General features: G+C 52.0%; 1 protein-coding gene across 2 annotated transcripts in view; it reads left to right on the forward strand.

Moving 5' to 3' along the window:
- The window catches only part of Septin9 (septin 9), a 176297-nt gene that overhangs the window by 32094 nt on the left and 117900 nt on the right, over positions 1 to 26303 (forward strand). Inside the window, exon 1 of one of the 2 annotated variants that reach the window (XM_031354328.1) lies at positions 5117 to 5549. The exons of the other annotated variant lie outside the window; for it this stretch is intronic. Within the exon in view, the coding sequence (XP_031210188.1) occupies positions 5528 to 5549 (22 nt within the window). The 5' untranslated portion in view covers positions 5117 to 5527. Of the gene's footprint in view, positions 1 to 5116; positions 5550 to 26303 lie in introns of those variants that run through there. 2 annotated transcript variants of the gene reach the window in all.

The following is a 26303-nucleotide window of genomic DNA, read 5'->3' on the forward strand; positions in this document are numbered from 1 at the left end:
GCAGACACTTTAATCTGGGGCCCTGAAGGTCCACTCGGGAGAAAAGGTCACCATGAAAGCTGCAGAGGCAGATATGTCTGGGAGAGCCAGGTCACATAATAGGACAGGACAGAGCGGGGAAGCAATCCTGGAAGACTTCCTAACAGAGGAGTTAATGCCTGAGCCCTCCCAGATGAACTGTTCCTGGCTGGCCTAGGTCCCCAGCTGCTTCTTTAAGTGGGTCTGTGCCCAGTGAGGCCCCTCTGCAGCTTGGAGGATTGTGAACCTCTGAGTGACATCACAAAGACTGTGGCCGCCGGGTGGTGGTGGTGCACGCCTTTAATCCCAGCACTTGGGAGGCAGAGGCAGGCGGATTTCTGAGTTCAAGGCCAGCCTGGTCTACAGAGGGAGTTCCAGGACAGCCAGGACTACACAGAAAAATCCTGTCTTAAAAAAACAAAAAACAAAAAACAAAAAAACAAAGACTGTGGCCAGGGTGGCCAGGGGGATGAAGGCTGGGGTGCTGGCCTGAGGACTGGAAAGGCTGGTGAGAGTGAGGCTCTAACTGCAGGCTGGGGGGGGGACCTGGGGCTTTGGGCTGGCACTGACACATGCTTCAGAGCATGGCCTGGGGTCCTGTCTCCCCAGAAGAGCAAACCTTGCCCAGGTTGGAAAAGCTGTTGAAGCCAAGCTAGCCCTCATGGGTTTCCATGCTTGAGTACAACTGTCTCAGCCTCTTGCCGGGTGGGAGGAGCATGAGTGGCTGGTGAGCTGTCTCCTAAGCCTTATACGCACCGTGGGCGGTGGGTTTCTTGACTCTTCACCGAGGCGCGCCCTGCCTCTCACCCTTTCTCTTCGCAGCCTCTGCCTATGACTAATGCAGGCTCCATCCGAGCCGTCTGTACTGCCGGGGTTTTGGTTTCAAATTATTCCTCTACTTAGGCCCGAGTGCTTAGATTTTCAGGCATAGCGGGGAGACAGACCTTGAGCCAAACTAGGTCCTCAGATGCTGAGAGTCACAGAGACACCAGCTCCTGGCCCACTCATCATCCGGGGCCACTGATGTGCATGCTGCCCTGGCAGTTGGGCCTGGACAGTCTCCTGTGGAGGAAACAATTTCTTCTTTCTTCTTCTTCTTCTTCTTCTTCTTCTTCTTTTTTTTTTTTTTTTGTACTTACTAAATGTAATAGAATGAACAGACATTGCATTTATAAGCAGAAAAACCATCAAGGAGTATTTCTCTCAGAGTCAAGAAAGAGAGTAAATAAAACCGGGCCTGGTGGTGCACACTTGTGATCTTAGCACTTGGGAGGTGGAAACGGGAGGGTCAGAAGTTCAGAGTTGGCTGAGGGGGTGGGGGGTGGGGGTGGGGGAGGAGGCTGAGCAATGGCTCAGTGGGTAGAGGACTCGTTGTTCTTGCAGAGGACCCTGGTCCCAATTCCCAGCACCGACAGGGTAACTCACAACCATCCATAACTCCAGACACAGGGGATCCAACATCTTCTGGCCTGCTTAGACACACACAGTGTACATATATATATATATATATATATCCAGACAAAACACTCAAATACATAACATTAAAAAAATCTGAAGAGCAAAACAAACAAAAACTACTAACCCAGGATGTCCAGTCACCCTCTGCTGCAGGCTAGCCTGAGCTAGCTAAGACCCTATTTCAAAAAAGTTGGGGAAAATGGAGGAGAGAAGAAAAAAAGTAACTGTACGCCCCAGCTTGCCCCAGCTGTCCTCCTCCCGATTGGGATTGGTCCGAGTGCTTTGGATGGAAATGGTCAAACGGCCACAGTGTTCACTTCGGCCTACACAGGACACCTGCCTCATGTTCCCCAGCTGCCATAAGAAGTTACCATAAACTGGTGGGATAAAGTTATACAAATGTATCTCTGTCCTGGGGCCACAAGTGCACTCAGTATCAATGTGGACATGCCAGCTGTACCTTCAGAGGCCTACAGGGAGCCCCTGCCGACCTCTGCCACCTGTGCAGGACTCCTTCCTGGCTGTGGCCCGCCACACCAGTCCAGCCTTCAGGCAGTGCCTTCAACTCTCTGTGATCCGGTCTCACTTCCTTCCCTGTGTGTGTCAAAGCCCCTCTTTTTAAAATACAAACCCCCCCCACCCCAAGGAAACAATCCAGACAGGAAGCTATTGAGGAGGGTCCTTAAAAGTCACCATAAAGATGCTGAAGTGTAGCTCTTCGAGCAGTTGATGGCTTCGGGCAGGAGGTGGGAGGGGTGAGGGAATCTTTTTTTTTTAAAAGATTTATATATTGATTATATGTAAGTACACTGAAGAGGGAGTCAGATCTCGTTACGGAGGTTGTGAGCCACCACGTGGTTGCTGGGATTTGAACTCAGGACCTTTGGAAGAGCAGGTCAGTGCTCTTTACCCGCTGAGCCATCTCTCCGGCCCGAGGAAATCTTTTTTTAAGGGGCTGGCCACTGGGAACTTGACCATACTCTAGTGAGTTTGTGGACAACACAAATTGGACTTGGTGGGGTTTTTTGGGGGGGGATGATTGGGGCACATTGTATGAAATTCCCAAATAACTAATAAAAATACCATGTTGGGAAAAATACAAGTTTTTATTAATTCTTTGAGAGTTTCATTACATGTATTTAGATCACAGTCACCCTCCAGTTCCTCCCCTTAACTCCTCCCAGACACCCCCACCTCCCTACTCTCCCAGCTTCATGACTCTCTCTCACGTGCTCTCTCTCTCTTAAGATTTATTTTTATTTTATGTATGTGAGTACACTGTCACTGTCTTCAGACGCACACCAGAAGAGGGCATCAGATCCCATTACAGGTGGTTGTGAGCCACCATGTGTTTGCTGGGAATTGAACTCAGGACCTCTGGAAGAGCAGTCAGTGCTCTTAACCACTGAGCCATCTCTCCAGCACCCTCACTTCTTTTTTATTAAATAACCCATTAACTCTTATCTTGCTCCCCAATACATCTGTGTGTGGAACCGTCTACTGGCACTCAGTTGGCCTACTAGGAGCCACACCTTAAAAAAACAAAGCAAAACAAAACAAAAAACCCCAAAAGGAATAAAGCCAAACCCCCTGACTCTTCCACTCCTAGAAACAGCCACAGGCCTATAGCTCCACAGGCGGGGTGGAGGCTCGTGAGCCCCACCCCCTCCGTGCCTTCCCAAGGTCTGGTCCAGGAACTTGTCCTGGATTACTCAGGTGGCTCAAATGATCCTCATCTCAAAATCCCTCACTTCTTGTAAAGTCCAATTCCTAACAAGGCCTCAGTCCTGGGTTCTAGGATGCGAATTCTTTTTTTTTTTTTTAAGATTTATTTATTTATTTTATGTATATGAGTACACACTGTAGCTGTACAGATGGTTGTGAGCCTTCATCTGGTTGTTGGGAACTGACTTTAGGACCTCTGCTTGCTCCGGCTGGCCCTGCTCACTCCTGTAGACCCTGCTTGCTCAGGTTCATTTATTATTATAAATAAGTACACGGTAGCTATCTTCAGATGCACCAGAAGAGGGTGGTTGTGAGCCACCATGTGGTTGCTGGGATTTGAACTCAGGACCTTCGGGTGCTCTTACCCACTGAGCCATCTCTCCAGCCCTAGGCTGTGAATTCTTAGGGGACTATTTGCCAGTCCTTCCAGGGCGGGAATCTCCCTCTAGCAAGGCTCTGCTCCCAACTCTCTCACGGTGCGGGCTGCCCTTTGAGGGCACTCCACGCTCCCTGGCAGGGACATTTCCCTTGATGTCTCCCAAGAGGCTAGACATGATCTCACACTCCCACAAGAAGATGCCTTGCTGTCTAGGGACGGGCATCTGGGGCCCCGCCCCAAGCAGAGAATGCATGGGCCTGGAGTGGCATCTCAGGCTTGGGGTGCTTTGGCTATGGGCTATGAAGGATCTGGCTTTCTGGCGAGGGAGGGTCTCCAACTCATGTCTCCAAGGGACCAGTGAACAATGAGTATGTGCCAAGGTGCCACGGAGACGGAAGCACAGTGGTCAGTGTACGGTCTGTCTGAAGGCTGTGACATTTGGGCTAGCACCCAGTGGCCAGGCATGAATGCTTTCCCAGGCTTGCCATCTCTTTTTCTGAAGAGATTCTTAAGTCTGAGCCCAGCCAAGTGACATAAGCCTATAATGCCAGTGCCCTGGATGAAAGCCGTGAGGATCTTCAGAAGTTCAAGGCCAGCCTGGTTTACCTAGAGTTCCAGTCCCTGTTTCAAAATACCAACAAAACCTTAATACGATAAAGAGATGCCAGTTTTGTTTTGTTTTGTTTTTTTACAGAAACAGCCCTTAACTCTGGCACAAACACATGCTCGTTTTCTTTAAGCAGAGACTGCATAGCAAAGCCCTACTTCCCACCAGGTTTGAACAACTTTTTGGTACAAGGATTCTCCATTCCCTGCGGCCCTTCCCCATGACCTTCCCACTGCTGCTACTGAGCCTGTCATCGCAGCCACGGCTCTTAGCAGGTGCTCCTTCCTCCTGCCAGGTGAGCAGCCCCTGGACCAGGTGTCCACCAGGAAATAGAGCTGAGGCCGCGGGCCAGCCATGTTCTCAGAGAGCCGCTGAGTCTGGGGAAATCACAACCGGAGGATGTGTTCCCTCCCTGGGGAACCGCTGAGACTTACTGACTCATGTGTGTGGGGTGGGAATCTTCCAGGAAAGCCTCTAGCCAGCTCAGCCTCTTGGGAGCCTGGGGTGGGGACAGCCTGTCCCTCTGATCCTCAGGCTGACAAGACAGGGGGAGCTTCTCAGGGTTCGAATACCTCAGGCAGGTATTTGGAACCTTCCTTGGGTCCTCCTGCCTGGGGGGTGATCTGTACCTTTGCCGATAGGTCAGGTGCAGTGCGGTTGAGGTCTGTACCAGTAGAGTAAGGTGAGGCAGGCGCGCAGGAAATAGAAGCTTTTTAAATGGTTTAAACCCCAAGAAAATCACAGCATCGCTGGACGGGAGGAAAATGAAAGACTTTGGAAGTGGCCAGGAATTTGACTCTGCGAGTTGGTTTCCAAGAGCCTAGTTAGGCATCTCCAAGTGGATATTAAAAGGGAACAGCCAGACTCCAGCGGCGGGGGCTGGAGGGGGCGGGGAGAGGAGGCAGTGCCGGAAGCTGCACGCTGGACGGCTGAGGCCACAGCACTGAGGGCCAGGCGGCTGGTCCTTTGCTCAGGGAGAGGACCCAGGGACGCCCCGGGATCCCATCGAGGTTCCCCCTCCTGTTTTTTTTTTTAATTTCTCTCCTCTTGCTCCCCATTCCCCGTCTGTGTGGCAGAGACAATGCTACTACAGTTCGGAGCAGAGACATATGACCAACACATGGAAATGTGGTAATTTGGATCTGTTCGTGATTGCAACAGATTGAAGAAATTAGACCAGACAAAGAGTGTTTTTAGAGGAAGAGGAGGAGGAGGCAAAGAGAGAGAGAGTGAGAGAGAGAGAGAGAGAGAGAGGGCGACAGGGTGAGAAAGGGGAGGAGGACCCCTCTGCGCAGGGGACACCGGCATCCCAGCTGCCTGCTGTAAATACGTCTGTAGGAATGGAGAGAGATCGCATCACAGGTAGGCCACAGCCCTCCACATCCCTGGACCCCCATCCCTGACCCCGACCCCGGTCCAAATGGTGTGGCCATACTGTGGCTTTGGGAAGTGAGCACCCAAGGTCACGTTTAGCAACTTTTACAGAAATCTTTCTTCGTCTCTCTCTCTCTCTCTCTCTCTCTCTCTCTCTCTCTCTCTCTCTCTCTCTCTTTCTTTCTTTCTTTCTTTTTTTCTGCTGACTATTCCACGTTGGTGAGCTGGAATGTCGCTTCCCACTCTAAGCCCAGCCGGGTCTGGCTTTTATTTAAACTGGGCCCCTTCTCCCGAGCTGAGCTGTTTCTCTTTCATTTTCCGGTGTGCCACTTTTCCACTTTTCTGTCTGTGATCACTGGAAGGGTGGATGGCGGGGATGGACTCTGCACCGGGGCCAAGGCAAGCTTGTTTGTCCATCATCTGGCCTTGGTCTCCTCCTGAAATAGCCTTGCTGGGCCTCCCAGGCAGCTGATTATAGAGGTGGTGGCTCCCAGTGCTTGGAGGAGGTGTATGCACACGTGTGCACCCTCGTGGGTGTGTGTGTGTTCTCGGGCCAGAGTGCAATGTCCGTGAGTGCACATAAGTGCACATGCAATCGTGTACGCCTGCAGCCTCCTTAGACCCAGGACAGACCCAGCAGGGGTGTAAACAAGTCGTCCCCAGGTTAAGCTTCTCAGTCCCTACTGGGGTCCCTACTGTCTGAGGTCCTTACTACCTCTTCCCCCTTGGGTACCATCTGAGTCAGGGGCTGCAGGAGAGTGTGGGGGCGGATTTTAGGGATGTAACCGGTACTCTGGATTTGTGTTGTCCTGTGCTGGTGATGAGACTGAACCCCACCCAAAAGTGTCATCAGCCCGGGGTATTAGTTTGCTTCCGAGTGCATGCACAGAGACAGGGGTCCCTGAGATGCCAAAGAGAAGGAAGAGGACATCTTGGATCTCATCTGAGGGATGACCTGTCACCACCAACCCTGGGATTACTGCGGTTTCTGATGTGACATCAACGCTGGCCAGGCCTTCACTGAGAGGCGGCCACCCCGGTGCCTTGCTGACAGCAGTGTGTCCTGTGACCCTGTCTGGCACAACAGGAGACCTGGGAGGGAAACATTCAGTGTTGCACTTGTGTCGTGACCAGCTGGAGGTGATAAGTAGAGAGGCGAGGTTTTCTGTGCCCAGTTTATAGCACCAGCATGGCAGGGGACACCAGCAGCAGCTTCCAAGGCCTGGACAGGTGGTGCTGTATCCCCCACAGGAAGCCTGGCCTAGCCACCTCCTGGTTACCAGCTGTAAGATGGCAGTTGTTTTAGCGGCTGGCTGACAGGGGCCTGCACTTGTCTGTGTGGCTGTGCTGGGTTGTGGGTTCAGGGCCTCCTCAACCACTGAGCCACACATATGTCCAGCCCAGCCTTCATTCTATGCATGACAGGGCCCGGCCCATTAGGTGACAGCAGGGTATTTGAGAGGCTCGCGTGAGGGGGAGGTGGCTCCCTTGAGACCCAAGGGTGAAAGCTTGGAGCCTCAAGGGCTGACCAGAGCTTTTTATACACTGAACAAAGAAGCCTTTGAGAGCCGTGGATCCCGGCCTTCCCCACCCCACACTCACCGGTGCCCTTAGCCAAGGACAGACAGCACAGCATTGGACGGAGCAACCCTCTCCTTTTGTTTGTTTTTGAGGCAGGTTATCTGGCCCCCCAACTTGACTGTGTAGTCCTGGATAGTATTGAACTCCCAATCCTGCTGCCTCTATGGGCAGGTTGTTGGGATTACAAACCTGCCACAGGTTTATGTGATGCTGGGACGGACCAGGGTACTGTGCCAGGGCATACACTCTACCAGAGAGCTTCATCCTCACGTGGTACCTTGTTTTAGGATGGGTCAGGGCCAAAGATCAATCCTTCCCTCCCCCCTCTCTTTGGGGGGCTGTCACAGGAATCTGGGGCCTCAGTCATGCCAGTTGCTCTTCTCCCTGACATTTACATTTTAATTTTTTCATTTTGAGGTGTCATCTTGCTCTGTGTCCCCGGCTGATCTCAAACTCAAGATTACTCTACTCCAGGCTCCTGAGTTACTGGGATCTGGGCACAGGCCGCCATGCCAGGCATGACTGGCACGCTAGGAACCCTTCATTTGGATGTATGTTTACAAAACTTTTCTTCCCAAACACTCAGCTGTAAATGGCCAGACTAGGACAGAAGAGGAAAATCCCCATCCCTCCTCCAGCCTGTTCTTCACCCCGGTTTATTAATTGGGGTCAGTTGGAGCCCTAATCCTAACCCCACTCCCTGGGGAAGTCAAGCTCTTGTCCTGTGCCTGCCTGTAGGGTGGCCTTGAGCAGATTACTCTGTAACTTGGCCTCAGTTTCCTCATCTGTGGAATGAGACTGAGTCCCTCCCCTTGGTGTGCACTTGGCTGGCTCCCCCCTTCCAGCTGGCTGTGTCGCACCCTGCCTTTCTGCCTCAGTGTCAGATGCTGACAGCTCCCTCCATCCCTGCTTCCACTTCGGGGGGGCAGTGGACGAGGGTACACGTGGGCTCCAGTGGATGGAGACCAGGGTGGCTGGATGCCCCAAGGGCTGGTGGTGGAAGCCTGTCCAGCCCTGATTCCAGGAGGTGTGGTGGAGGGTGTGGTCTTGCCCTGGGGCCATGGGGACTTCCAGTCACAGGGAAGAGGTTCAGGGCTCGAGTGGGCATCCTTAGCTCTGCCCTGTCCTTTCTTTTCCTTTCTTCTCCCTCTGGCCGGGGGTCCTCTTGGGCTCTCAGAGATTTCCCTAGGCAAATGCCTCGGGCTTCTCAGCAGGGCTGGCATGAGTCACTGAGCAGGGACAGGCCTCAGAGGCACGGGATGCTGCTTTTTCAGCCAAGGGTCGGCGTGGTTTCTTTTTTCGTTGTTCTGGATCAGCTTTGTGGCTCTTAGAAATTAAGCAGTTTTTTATCTTGTTCCAAGCGCTTGTGTTTCAGCAAGGAGAGAGGGGGAGGGGAAGGGAGAAGGAGAGGGAGACTCTCTAAGAAGGGAGCTTTCTATTCAGCCAGGCCTCGGGAGGGCAGGGAGGGTGAGAAAGACTGGGCCATCAGGGCAAGCGCAGACAGGGATCATGGGAGACGCTGCCCAGTAAGGAGTCCACACATGGCTCTCTGCAAGGGTCCAACCTCCCTGGCATCGGATGTGTGCTCCTGGCCGGGGTCTGGTTTGTATAGTGGGACAACAGGGTCCCAGCTCTTCTCTGCCACAGGATAGGCAGGCAAACCCCCCCCCCCCCCCCCCCCCCCCCCCCCCCCCCCCCCGGCTCTCTGGAGGCTCTACCCTAGCCCTCACTGCCCCATTCAGTCCTGTCATCTCCCACCTCCCGGCTGGCCCGGGAGCCTCTGGCGGGCCCCAGCTGTGACTGATGGATTGATGTGACCTGCTTAGCTCTGCAGGTCAGAAATCAGAAGCAGAACGTGCTGGGCTAGGCAAGCTCCTTCTGCAGCTCCAAGAAGCTTTTGGCCCAGTCTTCTCCCGGCTCCTGGTGGCTCCAGCAGCCTCGGCTTTCTTGGCTCCTGCCTCTGCTGTCTCGTGATCGGCTTCTCTCAGATCTCCCTCTGCCTTTCTAAAAATGAGGATATTTAAGGCCTCTGAGCAGCTGGGATGATCACATCTTAAGCCACCACGTTCTATCCGCAAAGAGCCTTTCCTTTTTTTTTCTTTCAAAAAAAGTATCCTATGTAAGCATTTATCTGTGTTTGTGTACACTTGCCCTGGCACGTGTGGAGTGGGGGGACAACTTGAAGTAATCAGTTCTCTGCACCCACCACTGGCTACAGAGCTAGAACTCATGTCGTCAGGCTTGGTGGCAGGCACCTTTACCAGTTGAGCCATATAGCTTGCCCAAGAGCCTTTTCTCACAAACACTACTATGTGGGTGTGGTGATGAGGGTAGAGGTATGGGGTGGTGAGGGTGGTAGGGGTATAGGGGGGTGGGGTGTGAAGGTGCCAGAGTAAGGGCGTGGGGTGGTAGGGGCTTGTGGGGGACACCATTGACCCTGTGTGGCTGGCGTTGGGCTAGTTTTAAGACTAGTAACAGTTGAGATGGCTTTGAACCCCTGATGGTCCTGCCTCTCTGCCTATCAAGTGCTGGGATTACAGCTGTGTAATCCCACCACACCATCACACCAGGCTCTGCCCATTTTAGAGTCAAGTTGCTTTGCTATTGAATTGAGCTCCCTCTTTGTATATGTTGGTTATTAGATCCTTATTTGATCTATCCTGTCAGTACTTTCCCCTGCTCTGTGGATGGTCCTTGCCCTCCCAGCCCCCGCCCCCGCCCCCGCCTGGGTTTGTGGCTCACTATGAAAAGTGGGGATAGCATAACACCTGGCCACTTGGGATTCCTTCAGCACTCCAGGTCGCATGGCTTTGAGTAGGCGACATGGTGTCTGCATGTGTATGTGTGCACATGTAGAAGCCAGTGGACAGCCTTGGCTATTGTTCCTTGGACACCACCCACCTTATGTTTTGAGTCAGTCTCTTAACAGCCTGGAACTTGTCGTGTGGGCCAGCGAGCTCTGAGGACCCACCTGTGCTGAGATTGCACGATGACTAAGCCACTCCCCAGGCTCGGGCGGTGTGTGTTTATGGGGAGTTACGAGAAGCTCCAACATCTCAGGGGTGGGCTGACTTGGAGCTTAAAGAGCCAGAGAAACCAACAGTTCAAAAGCCATGGACGGAGAGGACATTAAAAATAAAGGCTCTGGGCAGGCGGTGGTGGCACACACCTTTAATCCCAGCACTTGGGAGGCAGAGGCAGGCGGATTTCTGAGTTCAAGGCCAGCCTGGTCTACAGAGTGAGTTCCAGGACAGCCAGGGCTACACAGAGAAACCCTGTCTCGAAACAAACAAACAAACAAAAAGGCCTACAGGGCCTGAGAGGTGGCTCAGCGGTTAAGGCTCTTGCAGGGGACTCAGATTTTATTCCCAGTACCCACAGGGCAGCTCACAGCAACTCTAGTAAGTGCCCCTGGCCTCTGAGGGTACCAGGCAAACACACACAGACATACATGCAAGCAAAGCACCCACACACATAAGATAAAAACAGTAACTCATTTTTAAAAAAGAAAGTATACATTACAGATTCAGGGTTCTGCCTAGTATCCCAGCCCAAGGTGGTGAGAAAGGGGTGGGGGATTGGTGTCCTGCCTGGAGAGGGTAGCTTCGGTCTGCTTCCGTGACCTGTGTGGGTGGCAGGGGGCATCTCAAGGACCTGGATATTCACTGTGGACATGGTGGGTGTGCTCTACAGACAGGCAAGGCCTATTTATCAACATTGTTTATCTGCAGGATGTTGCTGGCCCAGCAAGGACTAACTCGCTACTTGCAGGGAACAGAGAGGCAGCTGCAGGGATCCCTCTGTCCAGCAGGGGGCGGTGCAAGCTCTCAAAAGCCCCGTGTACCTGGGCATTGCTGTCCTTGGCTCTGCAGAAGGGCTGCTGCGAGCTGCTGCTGCAGAGGCTGCCAGGACAACTTGATTAGGCTGAAAGGGAGGGAAGCAGCAAGAAGGCCGCCTCAGGGAGTAATAGGAAGCCACTGAATTCCACTTCCAACCCATGGCACCCGGGGAAGGAGGCAGGTGCCTCCTGGCTCTTTTTGTATTGTATTTTCCTAGTTTTTTGTTTGATGTGTTTCAATATCTGTGTGTCTGTGGTCAGCGTGCACAGTGTGAGCGGGAGTGGAGGTCAACATTGTCTTCCTGTATCGTTTATCACCTTGGTTTTCAAAAATTACTTGTGTTTGTGTGTGCGCGCATGCTTGTATTACGCACGTGCGTGTACAGCCATACCTAGCTTTTACACGGCGCTGGGATTGAACCCAGGTACCCATTCATTAGGCAGTAGACTTTCTTTACCCGCTGAGCGGGCTCCTCAGGCCCCATTTTTCTAATTTTCTGAGAAACATTTCAAAATAAGGAGAAGACGGTGAAATTGTGCCCACACACCCACCTGCTGGACCCTACCATGAGTGTTCCCTGTTAGGTCCGCAGCTGTCCACCAGTTATCGGGCTCTCCTCAGACATATTTGATTGACTAATTAATTTGTCTTTGAGATGGAGTCTCATGTAGCCAAGGCTACCCTCAAACTCATGTAGCCAAGGTTGGCCTTGAACTTCTAATTCTTCTGCCTCCATCTTCCAAAGGGTGGGAATCACAGACAAGTACCACCATGCTCAGCGACTAGACACAGTTGTAATAAGTTGCAGGTGCCAGTACTCCTGAACTTTTCTACCTTCTGCTCCTGTATCATTAGCTACAGTGGTTCTCTTTCCATGTAGCCATGTCTCCTGGATGCTGGGCGTGCCGAACTGTGAATTTTTACAGGTAAATGCACCGTGTGTTCCAATTGCAGCCCAGCCATAACATGGAACACTGGCATCGCCTGGAGAGTCCCTGTCCCTTCCTATACAGCTGTCTTTGTCTCCTTCAGGGAACCTCCCATCCTGAATTTGCTCATCCAGTTCGAAGGTTGGCAGAGTCGCTCACTGCTGTGGTTCTCCATGGCGTGTTCCATGTTATACCTGGGTCATGCTCCCCGCCCGACTCTCCTGTGGCTTTGACAGTTTCCTGTTTCCTCTGGTTGGGGCTCTGTGATGAACATCTTATCCTGGTCTGTCATGGGAGCTGCTTCATCTGTCTCACGGGAACACCTAGACCGATTGAGCGGCCCTTGGAATCAGTGTCTGTTTAGTTCCTGGAGAGGCTTCTGGGTCCCCACCCATGGCAGCCATCTCGGCCATCGCGGCCATGGTGGCCATCTGGCTTTAGTCCCAGCAGTGGTGCACAGTGGCTCTGGTCACTGCGTTCATGTCGCATCTGCTGCTGTCAGTCTTAAATGTTAGTCGCTCTGGCGGTGGGGGTGTGTGTGTGCTATTTCGCTCTGGCTTTCATTTTGCATCTGTCTGATGACTAATGTGGCCCAGCACATTTTCATGACCTTCCCAGCTATTCATGTATTTTTCCTTTGTAAAATATCGTTCTCAAATCTGTTGCTCATTTTCAAATTGGACGGCTCAACTCTTCCTCATTTCTTTTGGATATTGGTCTTTTGTCAGATATGTGCTTCTCAAAGAGTTTATTTCAGGCTGTGGCTTGGCCATTCCTTTTGTTAATCATGTTTTTTTTTTTTTTTTTAAATAAGCATAAGTGCATCCCCATCACTTTTGGTGAGGTCTCATTTTGCAATTTCTTTCTCTTTTTTTCCCCCTTTGTGGTTTTCACTTTCTGTGTTTTATAAGAATTGTCTCTTGCCAAGGTGCGAAGGAACAGCCAGTTTTCTTCTAGTACGTTGATAGTTTCTGTTCTTATGCTTCAGCTTGGGTCTGGTAAGGTGGGGTCAAGGTTCATGCTGCTGCTGCTGCTGCTCTCTGTGTCTTCTTTGTAGTCACTCAGCCTTGGCTGCCGACATCTCCTTCCTTTTTGTGTGGTTTGGGAACTTCTCTTGAAAATCGTTTGAGGGCCAGGGCTATAGGAGTCAGCACCACATAAATCACGAGTGGTTGTGGACAATGCCTGTCACCCCAGCACTCAGGGGGAGGGACAGGAGAGCTGCTCAAGGTCATGGGAAGGACAGGAGAGCTGCTCAAAGTCATGGGAGGGACAGGAGAGCTGCTCAAGGTCATGGGCAAACTGTGAGCTCCAGGGCAGCCTGGGGTACACAGGATGCCGTCTTGAATGATAAGGAGAGGGCTGGAGAGGTGGCTCAGTGGTTAAGAGCTCTGGCTGCTCTTGCAGAGGACCTGGGTTCAGTTCCCAGCCTCCACATGGTAGCTCACAGTTGCCTGTAACTCCCTCTCCTGGCCTCTACAGCATTGTAAGCAGTACTCCTACACAGGCAGACACACATGCACACACATGCAAGTTCTATACCAACAGGCAGGCACACGTGCACACACATGCACACACGGGTAAGTTCTGCAGACATGCAAATTTCATTGTGTAGACCTGTGGCCCTAGCACTTGAAAGTAAGAGATAAGCAGATCTCTTTGAGTTCTAAGACAGCCATGGCTACGGAATGAGTGAGACCTTGGCTCCAAAAATAAATTTTTTTAAACAGGGAAGGGAGAGAGTTTTGGGGGCAGGATGGCTCAGAGGGTAAGCTGCCTGCCACCAACCTGACATTCCAGGCCCCCCCCCCAACAGAACCGGCTCCCCCAGAATGGTCCTCTGATTTCCACACCCTCCACACACACAAATAAGTTTGAAAACACAGAACTCTCCCTCCCTCTGTGCATCTCTCCACTGAACCCACCGCCTCTGGCTCTCACTGAGAGTCTCTTGCAAGTGTTGTCAGGCCTCTTCCTGAGGACTGTAGGTTTTGGCACTACTGTGGCCTGAAGTGCTATATATATACATTGTAGACCAAATAGACTGCTTCTATTGGGGCCCTGTCATAACAGAGGGATGCTCCTAACACAAGTGTGGTGAGCATGGCTTTGCCGAGCACCAAGCAACCCCCTCATTCCAGAAGACTCCGCTGTCCTGTAACCCAGACCAGCTCGGAGGTCTCCAGGCAATGTAGATCCCAAGGGTTGGGGTTCAGTCCCCTAAGGCTGCCCCTCTTTGGGTCCCACCCAGCAAGTCTGGTTTTCTGGGAATTCTGATTAATTAGCTGTGGATTGGGGAGCTTCTTGGGGCTCGGTCATGTGCTGAAGCAGCTCATACAGTGCAGGGAGCCTCTTGCTTGTGCTTGCCAGTTTATCAGGGGGACTGGGGGAAATGTGTTTTTATGTGTCTGTGTCTATGTGTGCCTGTATATGTGTCTGTGTCTATGTATGCCTCTGTGTGCATGTGTGTGTCTCTGTGTGTGAACGTGTGTGTCTGTGTTGGTTTGCTAGTGTATGTCTGTGTGATTGTATGTGTATGTATGTATATGTGTGAACTTATATGTCTGTGTGTGTTTGTGTGTGTATGTCTGTATGTGTGTCTGTGTCTGCTAGTGTGTGTGACTGTATACTTACTTGTGTCTGTGTGACTGTGTGTATGTGTCTGTGTGTGTTTGTGTGCCTGTCTATATCTGTATGGGGGACTGCAGGTACTCAAAGGATAGATTCTCTTGGGGCTAGAATTATATAGGTGGTTGTAAGCTACAGGAGTCGTCTAGGCTGGGCCGACTCTTCAGTCCCTCAGGAAGGTTTCTTTGAACACTGGACACAGTGGGAATTTGAAAGGCATTGGAGTGTGAGACCTGAGGCGAGCCAAACTCTCTAAGCATAGATGAATCAAGTCCTCTTCCTGTGTCCCCTTTCCTGTGTGTCCTTGTGTTGTGTCACAGAGACCACCATGTGTGACAGTGACAGCTTTAGTCATCCACCGGGATCAGTAAACCCTATCAGTGTTTTGTAACCTTTGTTGATCAGTGAGAGTTTGCACAACAGGTGTGGTAGCTCACACTTGTGACCTCAGCACTCAGGAGTCTGAGGCAGAAAGATTAACTAGAGTTTGAGACCAATGTAGGATACACAGGAAGTTCAAGGTCTTCCTGACTGTCTGGGCTTCATAGCAGACCATGTCTTGGGCTGGAGAGATGGCTCAGTGGTCAGAGCACTGGTTGCCCTTGCAGGTGACCTGGACTCAGTTCCTTGCACCCACATGGTGGTTCACAATTATTGGTAAATCCAGTTCCAGGGGATCTGATGCCCTCTTCTGACCTCCACAGGCACCAAGTATGCATATACATGCTGTACTGATATTCATGGAAGCAAAATGCTAACACATGGAACAAATATGAATAAATATAAAATAAAAATTTATGTCTCAAAAATAAAACAAATGGATAATACACACAAAAAAACCCCTATACACCTCATACACATGTGCGAGCACACACACACACACACACACACACACACCACACGCCCCTTATATAAGCTGCAGTTAAGATCACTGATAGCGTATCTGTTTCCTGGCCAGGCCCTGACTAAGCCACCGAGTCAGTGGGAGGAAGGAAGCAAAGATGGTAAGGGCAGAAATCAAGGAAATGGAAAAAGAGAAAAAATAAGGTCATTCTTTGTTTCTCTAAGATGATACGGAGCGACAGTTCTCAACTAGACTGCCAAGCTGGAGGAGGAGAGTCCGAACAGAGGTGGTCAGGGTTAACAGGGAGGCAGTGCTGTCGGTAAAACTGAGCCTGCTGGTAGGCACCTCTGCTCCCAGCACTCAGAAGCAGAGACAGGTGGATCTCCAAGTTCTGAGCCAGCCTGGGCTACTTTTCTATTTTTCTTTCTTTCTTTCTTTCTTTTCTTTTTTTTTTTTTTTTTTTTTTGGTTTTTCGAGACAGGGTTTCTCTGTGTAGCCCTGGCTGTCCTGGAACTCACTCTGTAGACCAGGCTGGCCTGGAACTCAGAAATCCGCCTGCCTCTGCCTCCCGAGTGCTGGGATTAAAGGTGTGCGCCACCACTGCCCGGCTCTGGGCTACTTTTCAAGATAAAATTTATCGAGCCCAGAATATGGCATCCCTCTCGGGATCTGAGGCAGGAGGATTGAGAGTTTGAAGCTAGCCTGTCTCAAGGGGAAAAAAAGGTAACCAAACACATTAAAGACGGTTTGAGGAAACCAGAATAGCATTCTGTCTATGATATTTAATAGTGCTGGGCGGTGGCGGCACACGCCTTTAATCCCAGCACTTGGGAGGCAGAGGCAGGCGGATTTCGGAGTTTGAGGCCAGCCTGGTGTACATAGTGGGTTCCAGGCCAGAGAAACCTTGTGTGGTGGTTTGAATAGGTGTGGCCTCCACAGACTCATGTGTTTGAATACTTAGCCCATGGAGACTGACACAATTAAGATGTGTGGCTTTAGAGTAGGTGTGGCCTTGATGAAAGAAGTGCGTCACTGTGGGGGTGGGCTTTGAGGTCTCTTTGAGGACTGGCACAGAGCACTGCTGCTCTCCCCTGTGTGCCCAGCACCCTGGGATCTGCTCCCCAGGCACGGAAGGAGGGGTCTCCCGAAGGCACTGACCCTTCTGTCTCACTTACTTTTCTGTTGCTGTTAAGAGGCACCCTGACCAAGGCAACTGATTGTTTATCATTTCTTGCAGCCTTGCTTACAGTTTAGAGGGTGGGACCATGACCATCATGCAGGGACCATGGTGCTAGAGCGGTATCTGAGAGTGTGGAACGCAGTTTCTCCTTGCTGCCTGCAGAACTCTCAGCTCCTCCGGCACCATGGCTGCCTGGACACTGCCATGCTTCCCGCCATGAAGATAATGGACTGAACCTCTGAACCTGTAAGCCAGCCCCGACTGAATGTTTTCTTTTATAAGAGTTACCTTAGTAATGGTGTCTGTTCACAGTAGTAAAACCCTAAGACACCCTGCCTTGAAAACCCTAATTAATAAATTTATAGCCAGATGAGGTGGCACAGACTTTAATCTTCGCACTCAGGAGTCAGACAGAGGCAGGGTCAGAGGTGGGGGGTCCCTGGGCTTTCTTTTTTAATGTTTTTTTTGAGACAGGGTTTCTCTGTATAACCCTAGCTGTCCTGGAACTCACTCTGTAGACCAGGCTGGCCTCGAGCGCAGAAATCTGCCTGCCTCTGCCTCCCAAGTGCTGGGATTAAAGGCGTGCGTCACCACCGCCCGCCTTGGGCTTTCTGACCGGTCTCATCAAGTGAACTCCAGATTCAGTGGAGAGCGACTGAGGGGGATGCCCGATGTCTTCCACACACATTAAAAATACGGAAAGGGGCAGATCAGATGGCTCAGCAGGAAAAGGTGCTTGCTGCCAGGCTAGGTGACAGACATTACCTGGGTTCTGAGGATCAGATACAGGGCTATTTTACAAATACATATTCCTACTTTAAATTTTATTCACATGAATATACTGTAGCTGTCTTCGGACACACCAGAAGAGGGAATTAGATGGTTGAGGCATTAGATAGTTGTGAGACACGTCATGGTTGCTGGGAATTGAACTCAGGACTTCTGGAAGAGCAGTCAGTGCTCTTACCTGCTGAGCCATCTCTCCAGCCCTCCTACTAGCGTGTTAAGCACACCTTGGTGGTGTTGTTTAGTGGCTGTTTGGTGGGCTCTAATATGGGATCTGTGTAAAGGTATGCCTTTACCCATCTACTTTGAGCAGTGCACCGTGTCATGAGCATGTCATGCCGGAGATGGCAACAGGGATGGTTGTGCATAGCTACATTGCATTTGCTGGCTTCAAATTAGCAAGCTGTCCCGATTCCCTTGACAGCTGCCTGTAAGCCATCACACGTCCTGTCTTGTTTTTGTTCTGCATGTGTGTGCACACGTGTGTGCATTTGTAGATGTGGGTGCAAGAGTATGTGTGTGCACACGCGTGTGTGTTTGTAGATATGGGTGTAGGAGTATATGCATGCACACATGTGGAGGTCTGATGTTGATGCTGTCTTCCCTCGACTGCACTGAGACATCAGCTCACTGTTGGTGCTGGCCTGGGATTCCTTGTCTCTGCCTCCTGCAGAGCAGGATTACAGGTGGGACTGCTGCACCGCTGGGTGGATCTGGTCACGCGGTCACGCGGTCATGCGCTTGCTTGGCAAGCACTTTGCCTGCTGAGCCATGTCCTCAGCATCACAGCTTTTCTTTGTAATTATTACTATTTGAATCTTAATCACTACCTATGATCAAACCACACAATTCTGTGTATGTATGTGAGTGTAAAGAATAACTACAAAGGGTTAAAGAGGCTCAGTCCAAAGAGGCAGGGAGCTGTTAAAGATGTGAGAACTGCTGAAGGTGTGGGAGCCCAGGGTTACAGCATCCTCAAAGGAAGGCCCTGGGCCCTTGGGTCCCCACCTGCTCGAGGCCACCCCGTCTCTCTTTCTGGTTACTGATGCAGTACTCCAAGGTTTCCTCTGAGAGAACTGCCAGGTCCCGTTCTGCCCTCGGCTGGAGGGTACCAGGAGCTGGCCCTTCCAGACAACATTGTGGAAGCAATGCTCTGTTCCTGCGTGGGTCAACAGTGACCTCCTCCCTGTTGTGGGCTTGTAGGCAGCGCCAGACTCACAGGCCTCATCGGTAGGATCCAGAACAGTTTAGTTCCTGGTCTGAGTGGCCCTGGTGTCACAGTCATTGACTGGACCAGGAGAGGTGACATGGCATGCCAGCAGCTGCAGATTTGGGGCTTGACCTTCAGTAGCTGCTATGTGGTGCAGGCCCAGCCTCCCTTCCCTCACCTTCTCCTGTTGCCCAGCACCAGGTCTGGAGGGGCACCTTCTTTAGGCCAGGCTTCAGCCGCCCAGGACTGGCACAGAGCACTGCTGCTCTCCCCTGTGTGCCCAGCACCCTGGGATCTGCTCCCCAGGCACGGAAGGAGGGGTCTCCCGAAGGCACTGACCCTTCTGTCTCACTTACTTTTCTGTTGCTGTTAAGAGGCACCCTGACCAAGGCAACTGATTGTTTATCATTTCTTGCGGCCTTGCTTACAGTTTAGAGGGTGGGACCATGACCATCATGCAGGGACCATGGTGCTGGAGCGGTATCTGAGACCCTAACATCTTACACACTAAGCAGGAGGCAGAAAGAGAGGGAGCCAGCCGGAATGGTGTGAGGTTTTAAAACCTCAAAACCCACCTGCAGGGCCACACCTCCTCCAACATGGCCACACTCCTCATCCTTTGGGGTCCACCAATGGGGAACTGAACATTCAGACACGTGTACCATTTGGGGGCCATTCTGTTCAAACCACCACAGAGAGGGATTCCAAAGGCACTGACCTCGCCTTCTCCACGTTCTTGTACTTCCCAGACACAAGCAGAGGTGGCTCAGGCTGGGGGCTTTCTGACAGAGACCCAAATATGTGCTGGACTCTTCTGCAGTGGACCCAGCCTGTGTGTGTGTGTCACCTCGAGCCCCTGCACATGCTGGAGCGCCAGGTCCGGAAGGAGGCCTGCTTCTTCTTTCCTCTAGCATGCTTCTGTGTGTGCACATGCGTGAACACACGCCTTTGACAGAGGAAATGATTCACTCCGAGTTCAAAGGTTGGGGTCAGAACAGCCAGCGTGGGTGAAGGGAACCAAGGAGAGGAAGCGGGGTGGGATGAGGTGGGGACCGGAGGCTGGGTGTGTCCTGCAGAGCCAGCTCCCACACTTGGAAGCCCTGATGGGAATTACCTGATTCTCGGGAGCCACTGGAGTCCAGTCTCCCAAGGGCAGAGCCATTTCATGATGGCTGTAAAATGCACACAGTGAAGAAAATGTCAGGGACATATGTGCATGCATATGTGCGCACGCTAGTGTGTGTGTGTGTGTGTGCACATGTGCATATGCGTGTGTGTGCATGCATGCGTGTCTGTGTGTGTTGAATGTGGAGGTGGGTACAGATATGGGGATGTATGTGCATATACCTCTCATTATAATTTCAGTGTCTCCTTGGCTGTCTGACAGAATCTCCACCTGACTCCACCCTTCCAAGCTGCGTATAGAGGGGCACGCATGCCTTAGTACTAATTCTTGGCGCACATGCGCAAACCCGCACACACCAGCTAAGGGGTCAGCACCCCCATGGTCAGTACCTAGGCCTGGCAGGAAACCGGCTCTGGGAAGCTGTACTCCTGCCCCACCTTTGGCATGAAACCATGTTTTGTTGCTGTTCGTTCACAGCAACAGAGAAGAGGGTGGGGCGCTGCAGCTTCAGTTTGACCAGCCGTTGTGTGGGACGGCAGTCCAGGGACTCGTCATGATTTCCTGAGGGCTTGAGGGACGTAGCTGTATCCCCGGGGGTCTTACAAAGCCTAGAGTCACCACAGCGAATGCCACTGTGCCCTCTTCTACGTGAGTTTTGGCAGGGAGAAGGCTGACCTCAGAGGTGGCCTTCAGCCTTGCCCCTGGAGTCTCGGCCAGGATCAGAGCCTAGAAAGTTCCACACCAGGAAGGGTTGGTCTGCAGCAGTATAACCGCCCTCCCAGCTAGCCAGGAACCTTAGGAAACCTATTAGCTGAAGCACAACTTCTGAGCTAAGCATATTGTAACCCCAGCCTAGGAGGCTGAGGCAGGAGGATTGCTGGCTGCAGACGAGGCGTCGTCTCAAACAAATAGCGACAGAACTGAAAACAAGATCCCATAAGTTCTTGCTGACCTTGGCTCTGCAGGATGCTGTGAGGTTCAGGGAACAGAGCTGGATAGTCCAGTGGGTTTGGGATGGTCATGTGGGGCCACCTGCTCTAGTTGAGACGTGGGAAAGAGCCACCAATTTGTGCTGACCAGTGCTGGGGCGGACAGCATGTGACTTTATCTGTGAGATAAAACCGGGGAGGCAGCGTTTGTGTGGGGACTGCCAGATAGTGGGATACAAAGCAGCTGATTAAGACATCAGGATCGTCCTGTGAGCATTCTGGGGACAGAGCCTGAAAGGAAGGAAGGTGTGGGCAGAGCTGGCTGCTCTGGGAGCCTCTGAGGGAGGCACCTTGGGGTGGTGGCCAGGAATCCTTGGCATCTCTTGGCTGTGGCTGTATCACTCCTGTTTCTGTTCTGTTTCATATCTCTCTCTCTCCCTCTCCCCCCTTCTCTCTGTATCTGTCTTCGTATCGGTGTGTTTGTCTCTGCCCCTCTATCTCTGTCTCTGTCTCTTTCTGTCTCTCTGTCTCTGTCTCTGTCTCTCTCGTGTATGTACGTGTCTTCTATATGTATTTCTCTGTGCACACATGTCTGTGCTGGGCTGTGTGTCTACGTGTGTGTGTGTATGCCTTTGTATATGTCTTTATCTATGCATGTGTGTGTCTGTGTGGAGTATATATGTATGTACCTGTGTGTGTGTCCACACATGTTTGTGTGTCAGTGTCTAAGTTCCCCTCTGCCTTCTCTGGTTGTTGGGTCAGGCCCTCCCAGTCCACCACACCTTCATTTTAACTCCATGATAGCCACAGATATCCTATTTCCAAATTAGCTCACAGTCACAGGTACTGGAGGCTCAAGCCTGAACTTGTGGCACGGGGGTCACTGTCTGACCTTCTACAGAGGCTCAGTCTGAGAGAGCCTGGGAGAGTGTCGGGGATGGGGCTGTCGGGGTCCTGGGATGGGGTGGTTGCAGAAACATAGGATGCTGAAGGAAACAAAGAGTTATAGTCACTGTTGTCACAGGCCTGGAGGACTGTCAGGTAGAGGGGAGCCTTTGAGCTCCCCCAAATACCAAAGCAATTCTAGAAACTTGGAATGTTTCTGGAAAGTGTGAAAACCGTGATTTTTCTCTCCGTTTTCACTTCCTATCAATGACTAGGATGTCAAGTAGTGAGTTGTGGGTGCCTTGGAGTTGCAAGGAAGGGCTATGTGGCTGCCGCGGATGTCTAAGACGGAACCTCAGAGCAGCTGCCAATACAATGAGGCTCCTAGCTTAGAAGAGTTTGAATCACCAAGTGCCCATGAACTGAAGGGTCCGTATGCCATGGGGCTCACCGCCAGGCCCCTCATGGGTCATCATGTCCTAGAGTTGAGTCACCTAGTGCCCCCGTATTGAGGGGTCTGCATGCAGTGAGTGCTCGCTGCCAGGTCCTGAATCAGGCTCTCTCCTGTTATCTCTCCATCTCTGTGTCCTTTCCTCTCAACTGCATGGGTGACAGGAAGTGTGCTGCCCTGGTTTCCATGGAAACAGTACCTCAGCTCCATTCAGGCTGAGGCCAGCTTTGGGAATTAAATACCTGACAGTTTCTGGGCAAGTGTGGGCAGATGGTTTAATGTGCGTGAGTGCACGGAGAAGCGCGCGTGAGATCTAATGCGTGTGCGCACACACGCACACGCACACGCACGCAGTCAAGATCCTGGAGGTGGAGCTGTTCAGGCTGAGGTCTCCCGAGCCCCGGGCCCATACTGTTCTCAGAGCTTCTCAGACATTAACACCGTTTCCTTTCATAATGAACCTTTGAAGGAGATAGTGTCCACTTGACTTTATACATGAGAAAACAAAAGCCCCCAAGGGGCCAAGGGACTTGTTTATGGCCTGCCTGTCATCTTTCTCTCGTTGCACAGTTGCTGTCTTCTGTCTGGTGTGAAGCTAAGGCATCAAAGAAGGTTCTAGTAACCTTGGCCCTTTGTTTTGGGCTTGGTGTCTAAAAAGTTAGCTCTTCGACATCTCTGCTGGGCTCACAGCCCCTTTCCAGCCGTAGGCTGAATGAGCCTGCGTGTGGTGGTTGGGTTCATGGCTGGCCTCTCCAGGCCTGGTTGCTGTCACACCATGCTGCTCATGGCCTCTGAGCTAGTGTGGGAGCTGTACCTCTCTGCAGTTGTCAGGGAAAGAAGTGAACTTGTGCGGCTCATCTCTCCTCCCCGGATGCCTTAGGAAGAGCTTACTGGTTCTTACTGGTTCTAGCTGCCTTTACTGTGCCCCTCACCATGGATGGATGGACAAACCATTGATGGGTCATGTCTGCCACAGCAAAGTTGTCAGGAACATTGATCCTGGCTGGCCCTTTGTGCCAATTATCTTCTTAGCCCCTGCTGTCCCCTACCGGTAGGCAGCTTCTCACTGAATGTGGGCATTATGTTAATGGGAGGTGGTGTTTAAAGATGTGGAACCACATGCTGGCTCCACAAGCTAACAGTGGCCAAGGTTTGCACTCCGATCTGACCTCCAAACACTGGGTTCTTACTGTTAGACAAGGACAGGAAGGGATCAAGATGGAGTTTTGTGGTTTAACTAAATTTAATTAAAATTGTCTTGAGACAAGGTCTCTGTAAGCACAGGGCTGGACTAGAAGTCTTAGCAGCTCTCCTGCCCTTGCGTGCTGAAATTACAGAGGTGAGATGCCATGTTCATCTTAAGACCAACCAACTTTATTTACTTACCCACCTCCCTTCCTCTCTCTCTCCCTCTCCTCTCCTTCCTTCTCCCCAACTTCCCTCTTCCTCTTTTAGTCTCTCGTAGGCCAGGATGGCCTCTCATGTAGCTGAGGATGACATTCCTTCCGATCCTTCTGCCTCCTCCCGGGTGCTGGGATTAGAGGTATGCACCATCATATCCAGTTTATGCAATACTGGGGATTGAACCCAGAGATCTATGTGTGCTAGGCAAGCCCTCTACCAAATGAGCTGCTTCCCCAGGCCACAAGATGGTTTCTGAGTTAGTAATCTGCATAATTGGTCATGCTTTGCTCAATGTAGTTGCTCAATTCTTAAACACTGAGCGGCTGAGTCTGGCCTTCCCAGGCATCCAAAGAGCGGAAGGCTTTGTCCAATCTGCCTGACTGTATCCTGTGGTCCAGTGTCTCCCCTTTGGGTCCTCTGTCCCTCCCCAGACACTGACTCCATGTGGCATCAGAAACAGCTGGAGATGACCAGCGCCCTGCTGCCGTCAGACAGCATGCTGTGTCGGTGATTGTCAGCCACACGTGTGGAGTGCCATGTGCAGAGGATCCGGCCACTTATCCCTCCCCCGTGAGCCGTCCTGGGATCTTCCTACAGCACATTGGCCAACACTTGCTGGTGCCTGACTGCTGCAGTGTTCCTCTGTGCCACACAGCTGCATGCAAAGACCTTAAGAAGGGACCTGAATCTGTGTGTCCCGTGGGCTTCTTACCTATAGGGAGACCCTTGGCCCCACATCACACAGAAAGGTCTTTGTGTGTAAGATATTGGGGTCAGGCTAAGTAGGCCCAGGAGGGCTGAGAAATATCCTTCCCTCTGTCCCCGTGGCTCATCCCTGAGTTGCCATCCTCTGAGGAAAACCAACACATGACATATTTAGTATCCAAAGCAAGCAAACAAACAAGATACCCAAACTCTGTAGGGCTGAGGATGCAGCCCCCACGCACGGCTAGCGCTCTGTCTTGATCTCACTGGTTTCTCTAATACAAGACATCCCAGGGTTGCTTGGGATCCTGATATGTGCCTCCCTGCAGGGCACCTCACTGTGTAGCTTGTTCCACTTCCACCTCTAGGAGCCCAGCTGGGGTGGACGTGGGAGCTGGGCATACGGTTCTATACCCAGCATTGACACACACTGTTGGGAGCTTGGGTGCCCTCTGCCCATATGCCATCCTGAGGAAGGGGGACCATGGGGCAGCTGCCTTGAAGTGTGTTACAGAGCTTCCCTAGAACCAGGTGCCAGCTAGAGAGTCCCTGGAGGACCAGTAAGCCCACGAGAGACACAATGGGCCCTCAGAGAGGGAGTGGGAGGCACAGTTGGCCCTCAGAGAGGGAGTGGGAGGCACAGTTGGTCCTCAGAGAGGGAGTGGGAGGCACAGTAGGTCCTCAGAGAGGGGGTGGGAGGCACAGTAGGTCCTCAGAGAGGGGGTGGGAGGCACAGTAGGCCCTCAGAGAGGGGGTGGGAGGCACAGTAGGCCCTCAGAGAGGGGGTAGGAGGCACAGTAGGTTCCTTGAAGGAGCTGTCTTGCCCTCTCGTTCATGTTTCGCCCCACCCCTACTCCTTATGCCCCTTCCTCCTCCTGACATTCTTGCCCCTGCCTTGTCCCCCCCAGATGACCTGCCTACCATCCTGGTCCCCTGCTGGTTCTCTAAGCAGGGGCTCTCTGGCCAGGATGGCTTCCTGCCTTGTGTTTCCTAGGAGGTGGCCTCCAGTCAGGCTGGTCAGGTATCCAGGAAGTCAACTGGGTGCTCCGGTGGACTAAGCATCCTTCTTTGGGATGTCAGGAAGGAGTTAATGTTCCTTGACATGTATGCATGCTAGGCCCTAAGCACAAGGCAGGACTGTGAGCTGGCTCACGCTTCCTGGAGAGTCATCTGGGTCAGGCAGGAGGAGGCGAGCTCAAGGCGAGAGAGCCAAGGTCTCTATCACAGTCCGTAGGTGTCCTTGGAATCCCGGGAAGAAAGTGTCCTTGGAATCCTGAGAAAAAAGACGAGGCACCCCTGTGGCTGGACTGACACGTGCATGCTCAATCCTCGTGCCCAGCCTTGTTCCACAGCTACAGTGTGGCTCCCTGTTAACTTTCCCTGCCAGGCCCTGTGACTAAACACATGACCAAGCTGAAACAGCCAAGACCCCATCACTTGTAAACCCTAGACTGGCCAAGTTGAAATGGCCAAGACCCCGTTACTTGTGAACCCTAGAATGGCCAAGCTGAAACGGCCAAGACCCCGTCACTTGTGAACCCTAGAATGGCCAAGCTGAAACGGCCAAGACCCCGTTACTTGTGAACCCTAGAATGGCCAACCTGAAACGGCTGAGACCCCGTCACTTGTGAACCCTAGACTGCCTTCATTCGCTCCATGAACCTCTCCGTCCTTTGTCAGAGTGTATTAGTATCTTTAGATTCTCGATCATTTCCCGAGTCCCTGCCAATCATTTCTCAAGTCTTATTTTCAAGATTTCCTACCCCTGCCCACCCGATATGCTCACCCAGGGTAACGTCTGCATAGCCAGAGTGTGCAGGAGGTGTTAGGACCCGGTTCCGATCCTGGCTCTGTCTGTCCCCACCCCCACTCCTGCTGTCCTTGGCAGAGCTCCTTACCTGGCTCAGGATGGTCTCAAAAATGTTAAATGGGGAGTCAACCATCTGCTTCAGATCCCAAACTGACCATTTACTGAGTTTCTCTTTGGGGCCAGAGGTTTTAGCGTGTTATACTGGAGCCCTTCCTGTTGGGTGCCTTTGCCTGGGTGCTGGGTTGTCAAGGCAGTAAGGAAGCACCCAGGGCCCTGGTGGATGGAGTCTGAGGGCGGGCTTAGGCCTCAGTACCCCCCTCATGCTCCCTGAAGCGCCTGGCTCCCTTCTGCCAAGCTCCCACCCACTTTACCTGCCTCTCATGATCTGCACACCCCTGCTGCTGGGCGCACCTGCATTTGTCACCCATCCCCACT

The sequence above is a fragment of the Mastomys coucha genome, unplaced genomic scaffold, assembly GCF_008632895.1.
Source record: "Mastomys coucha isolate ucsf_1 unplaced genomic scaffold, UCSF_Mcou_1 pScaffold5, whole genome shotgun sequence".
Classification (NCBI taxonomy): Eukaryota; Metazoa; Chordata; class Mammalia; order Rodentia; family Muridae; genus Mastomys; species Mastomys coucha.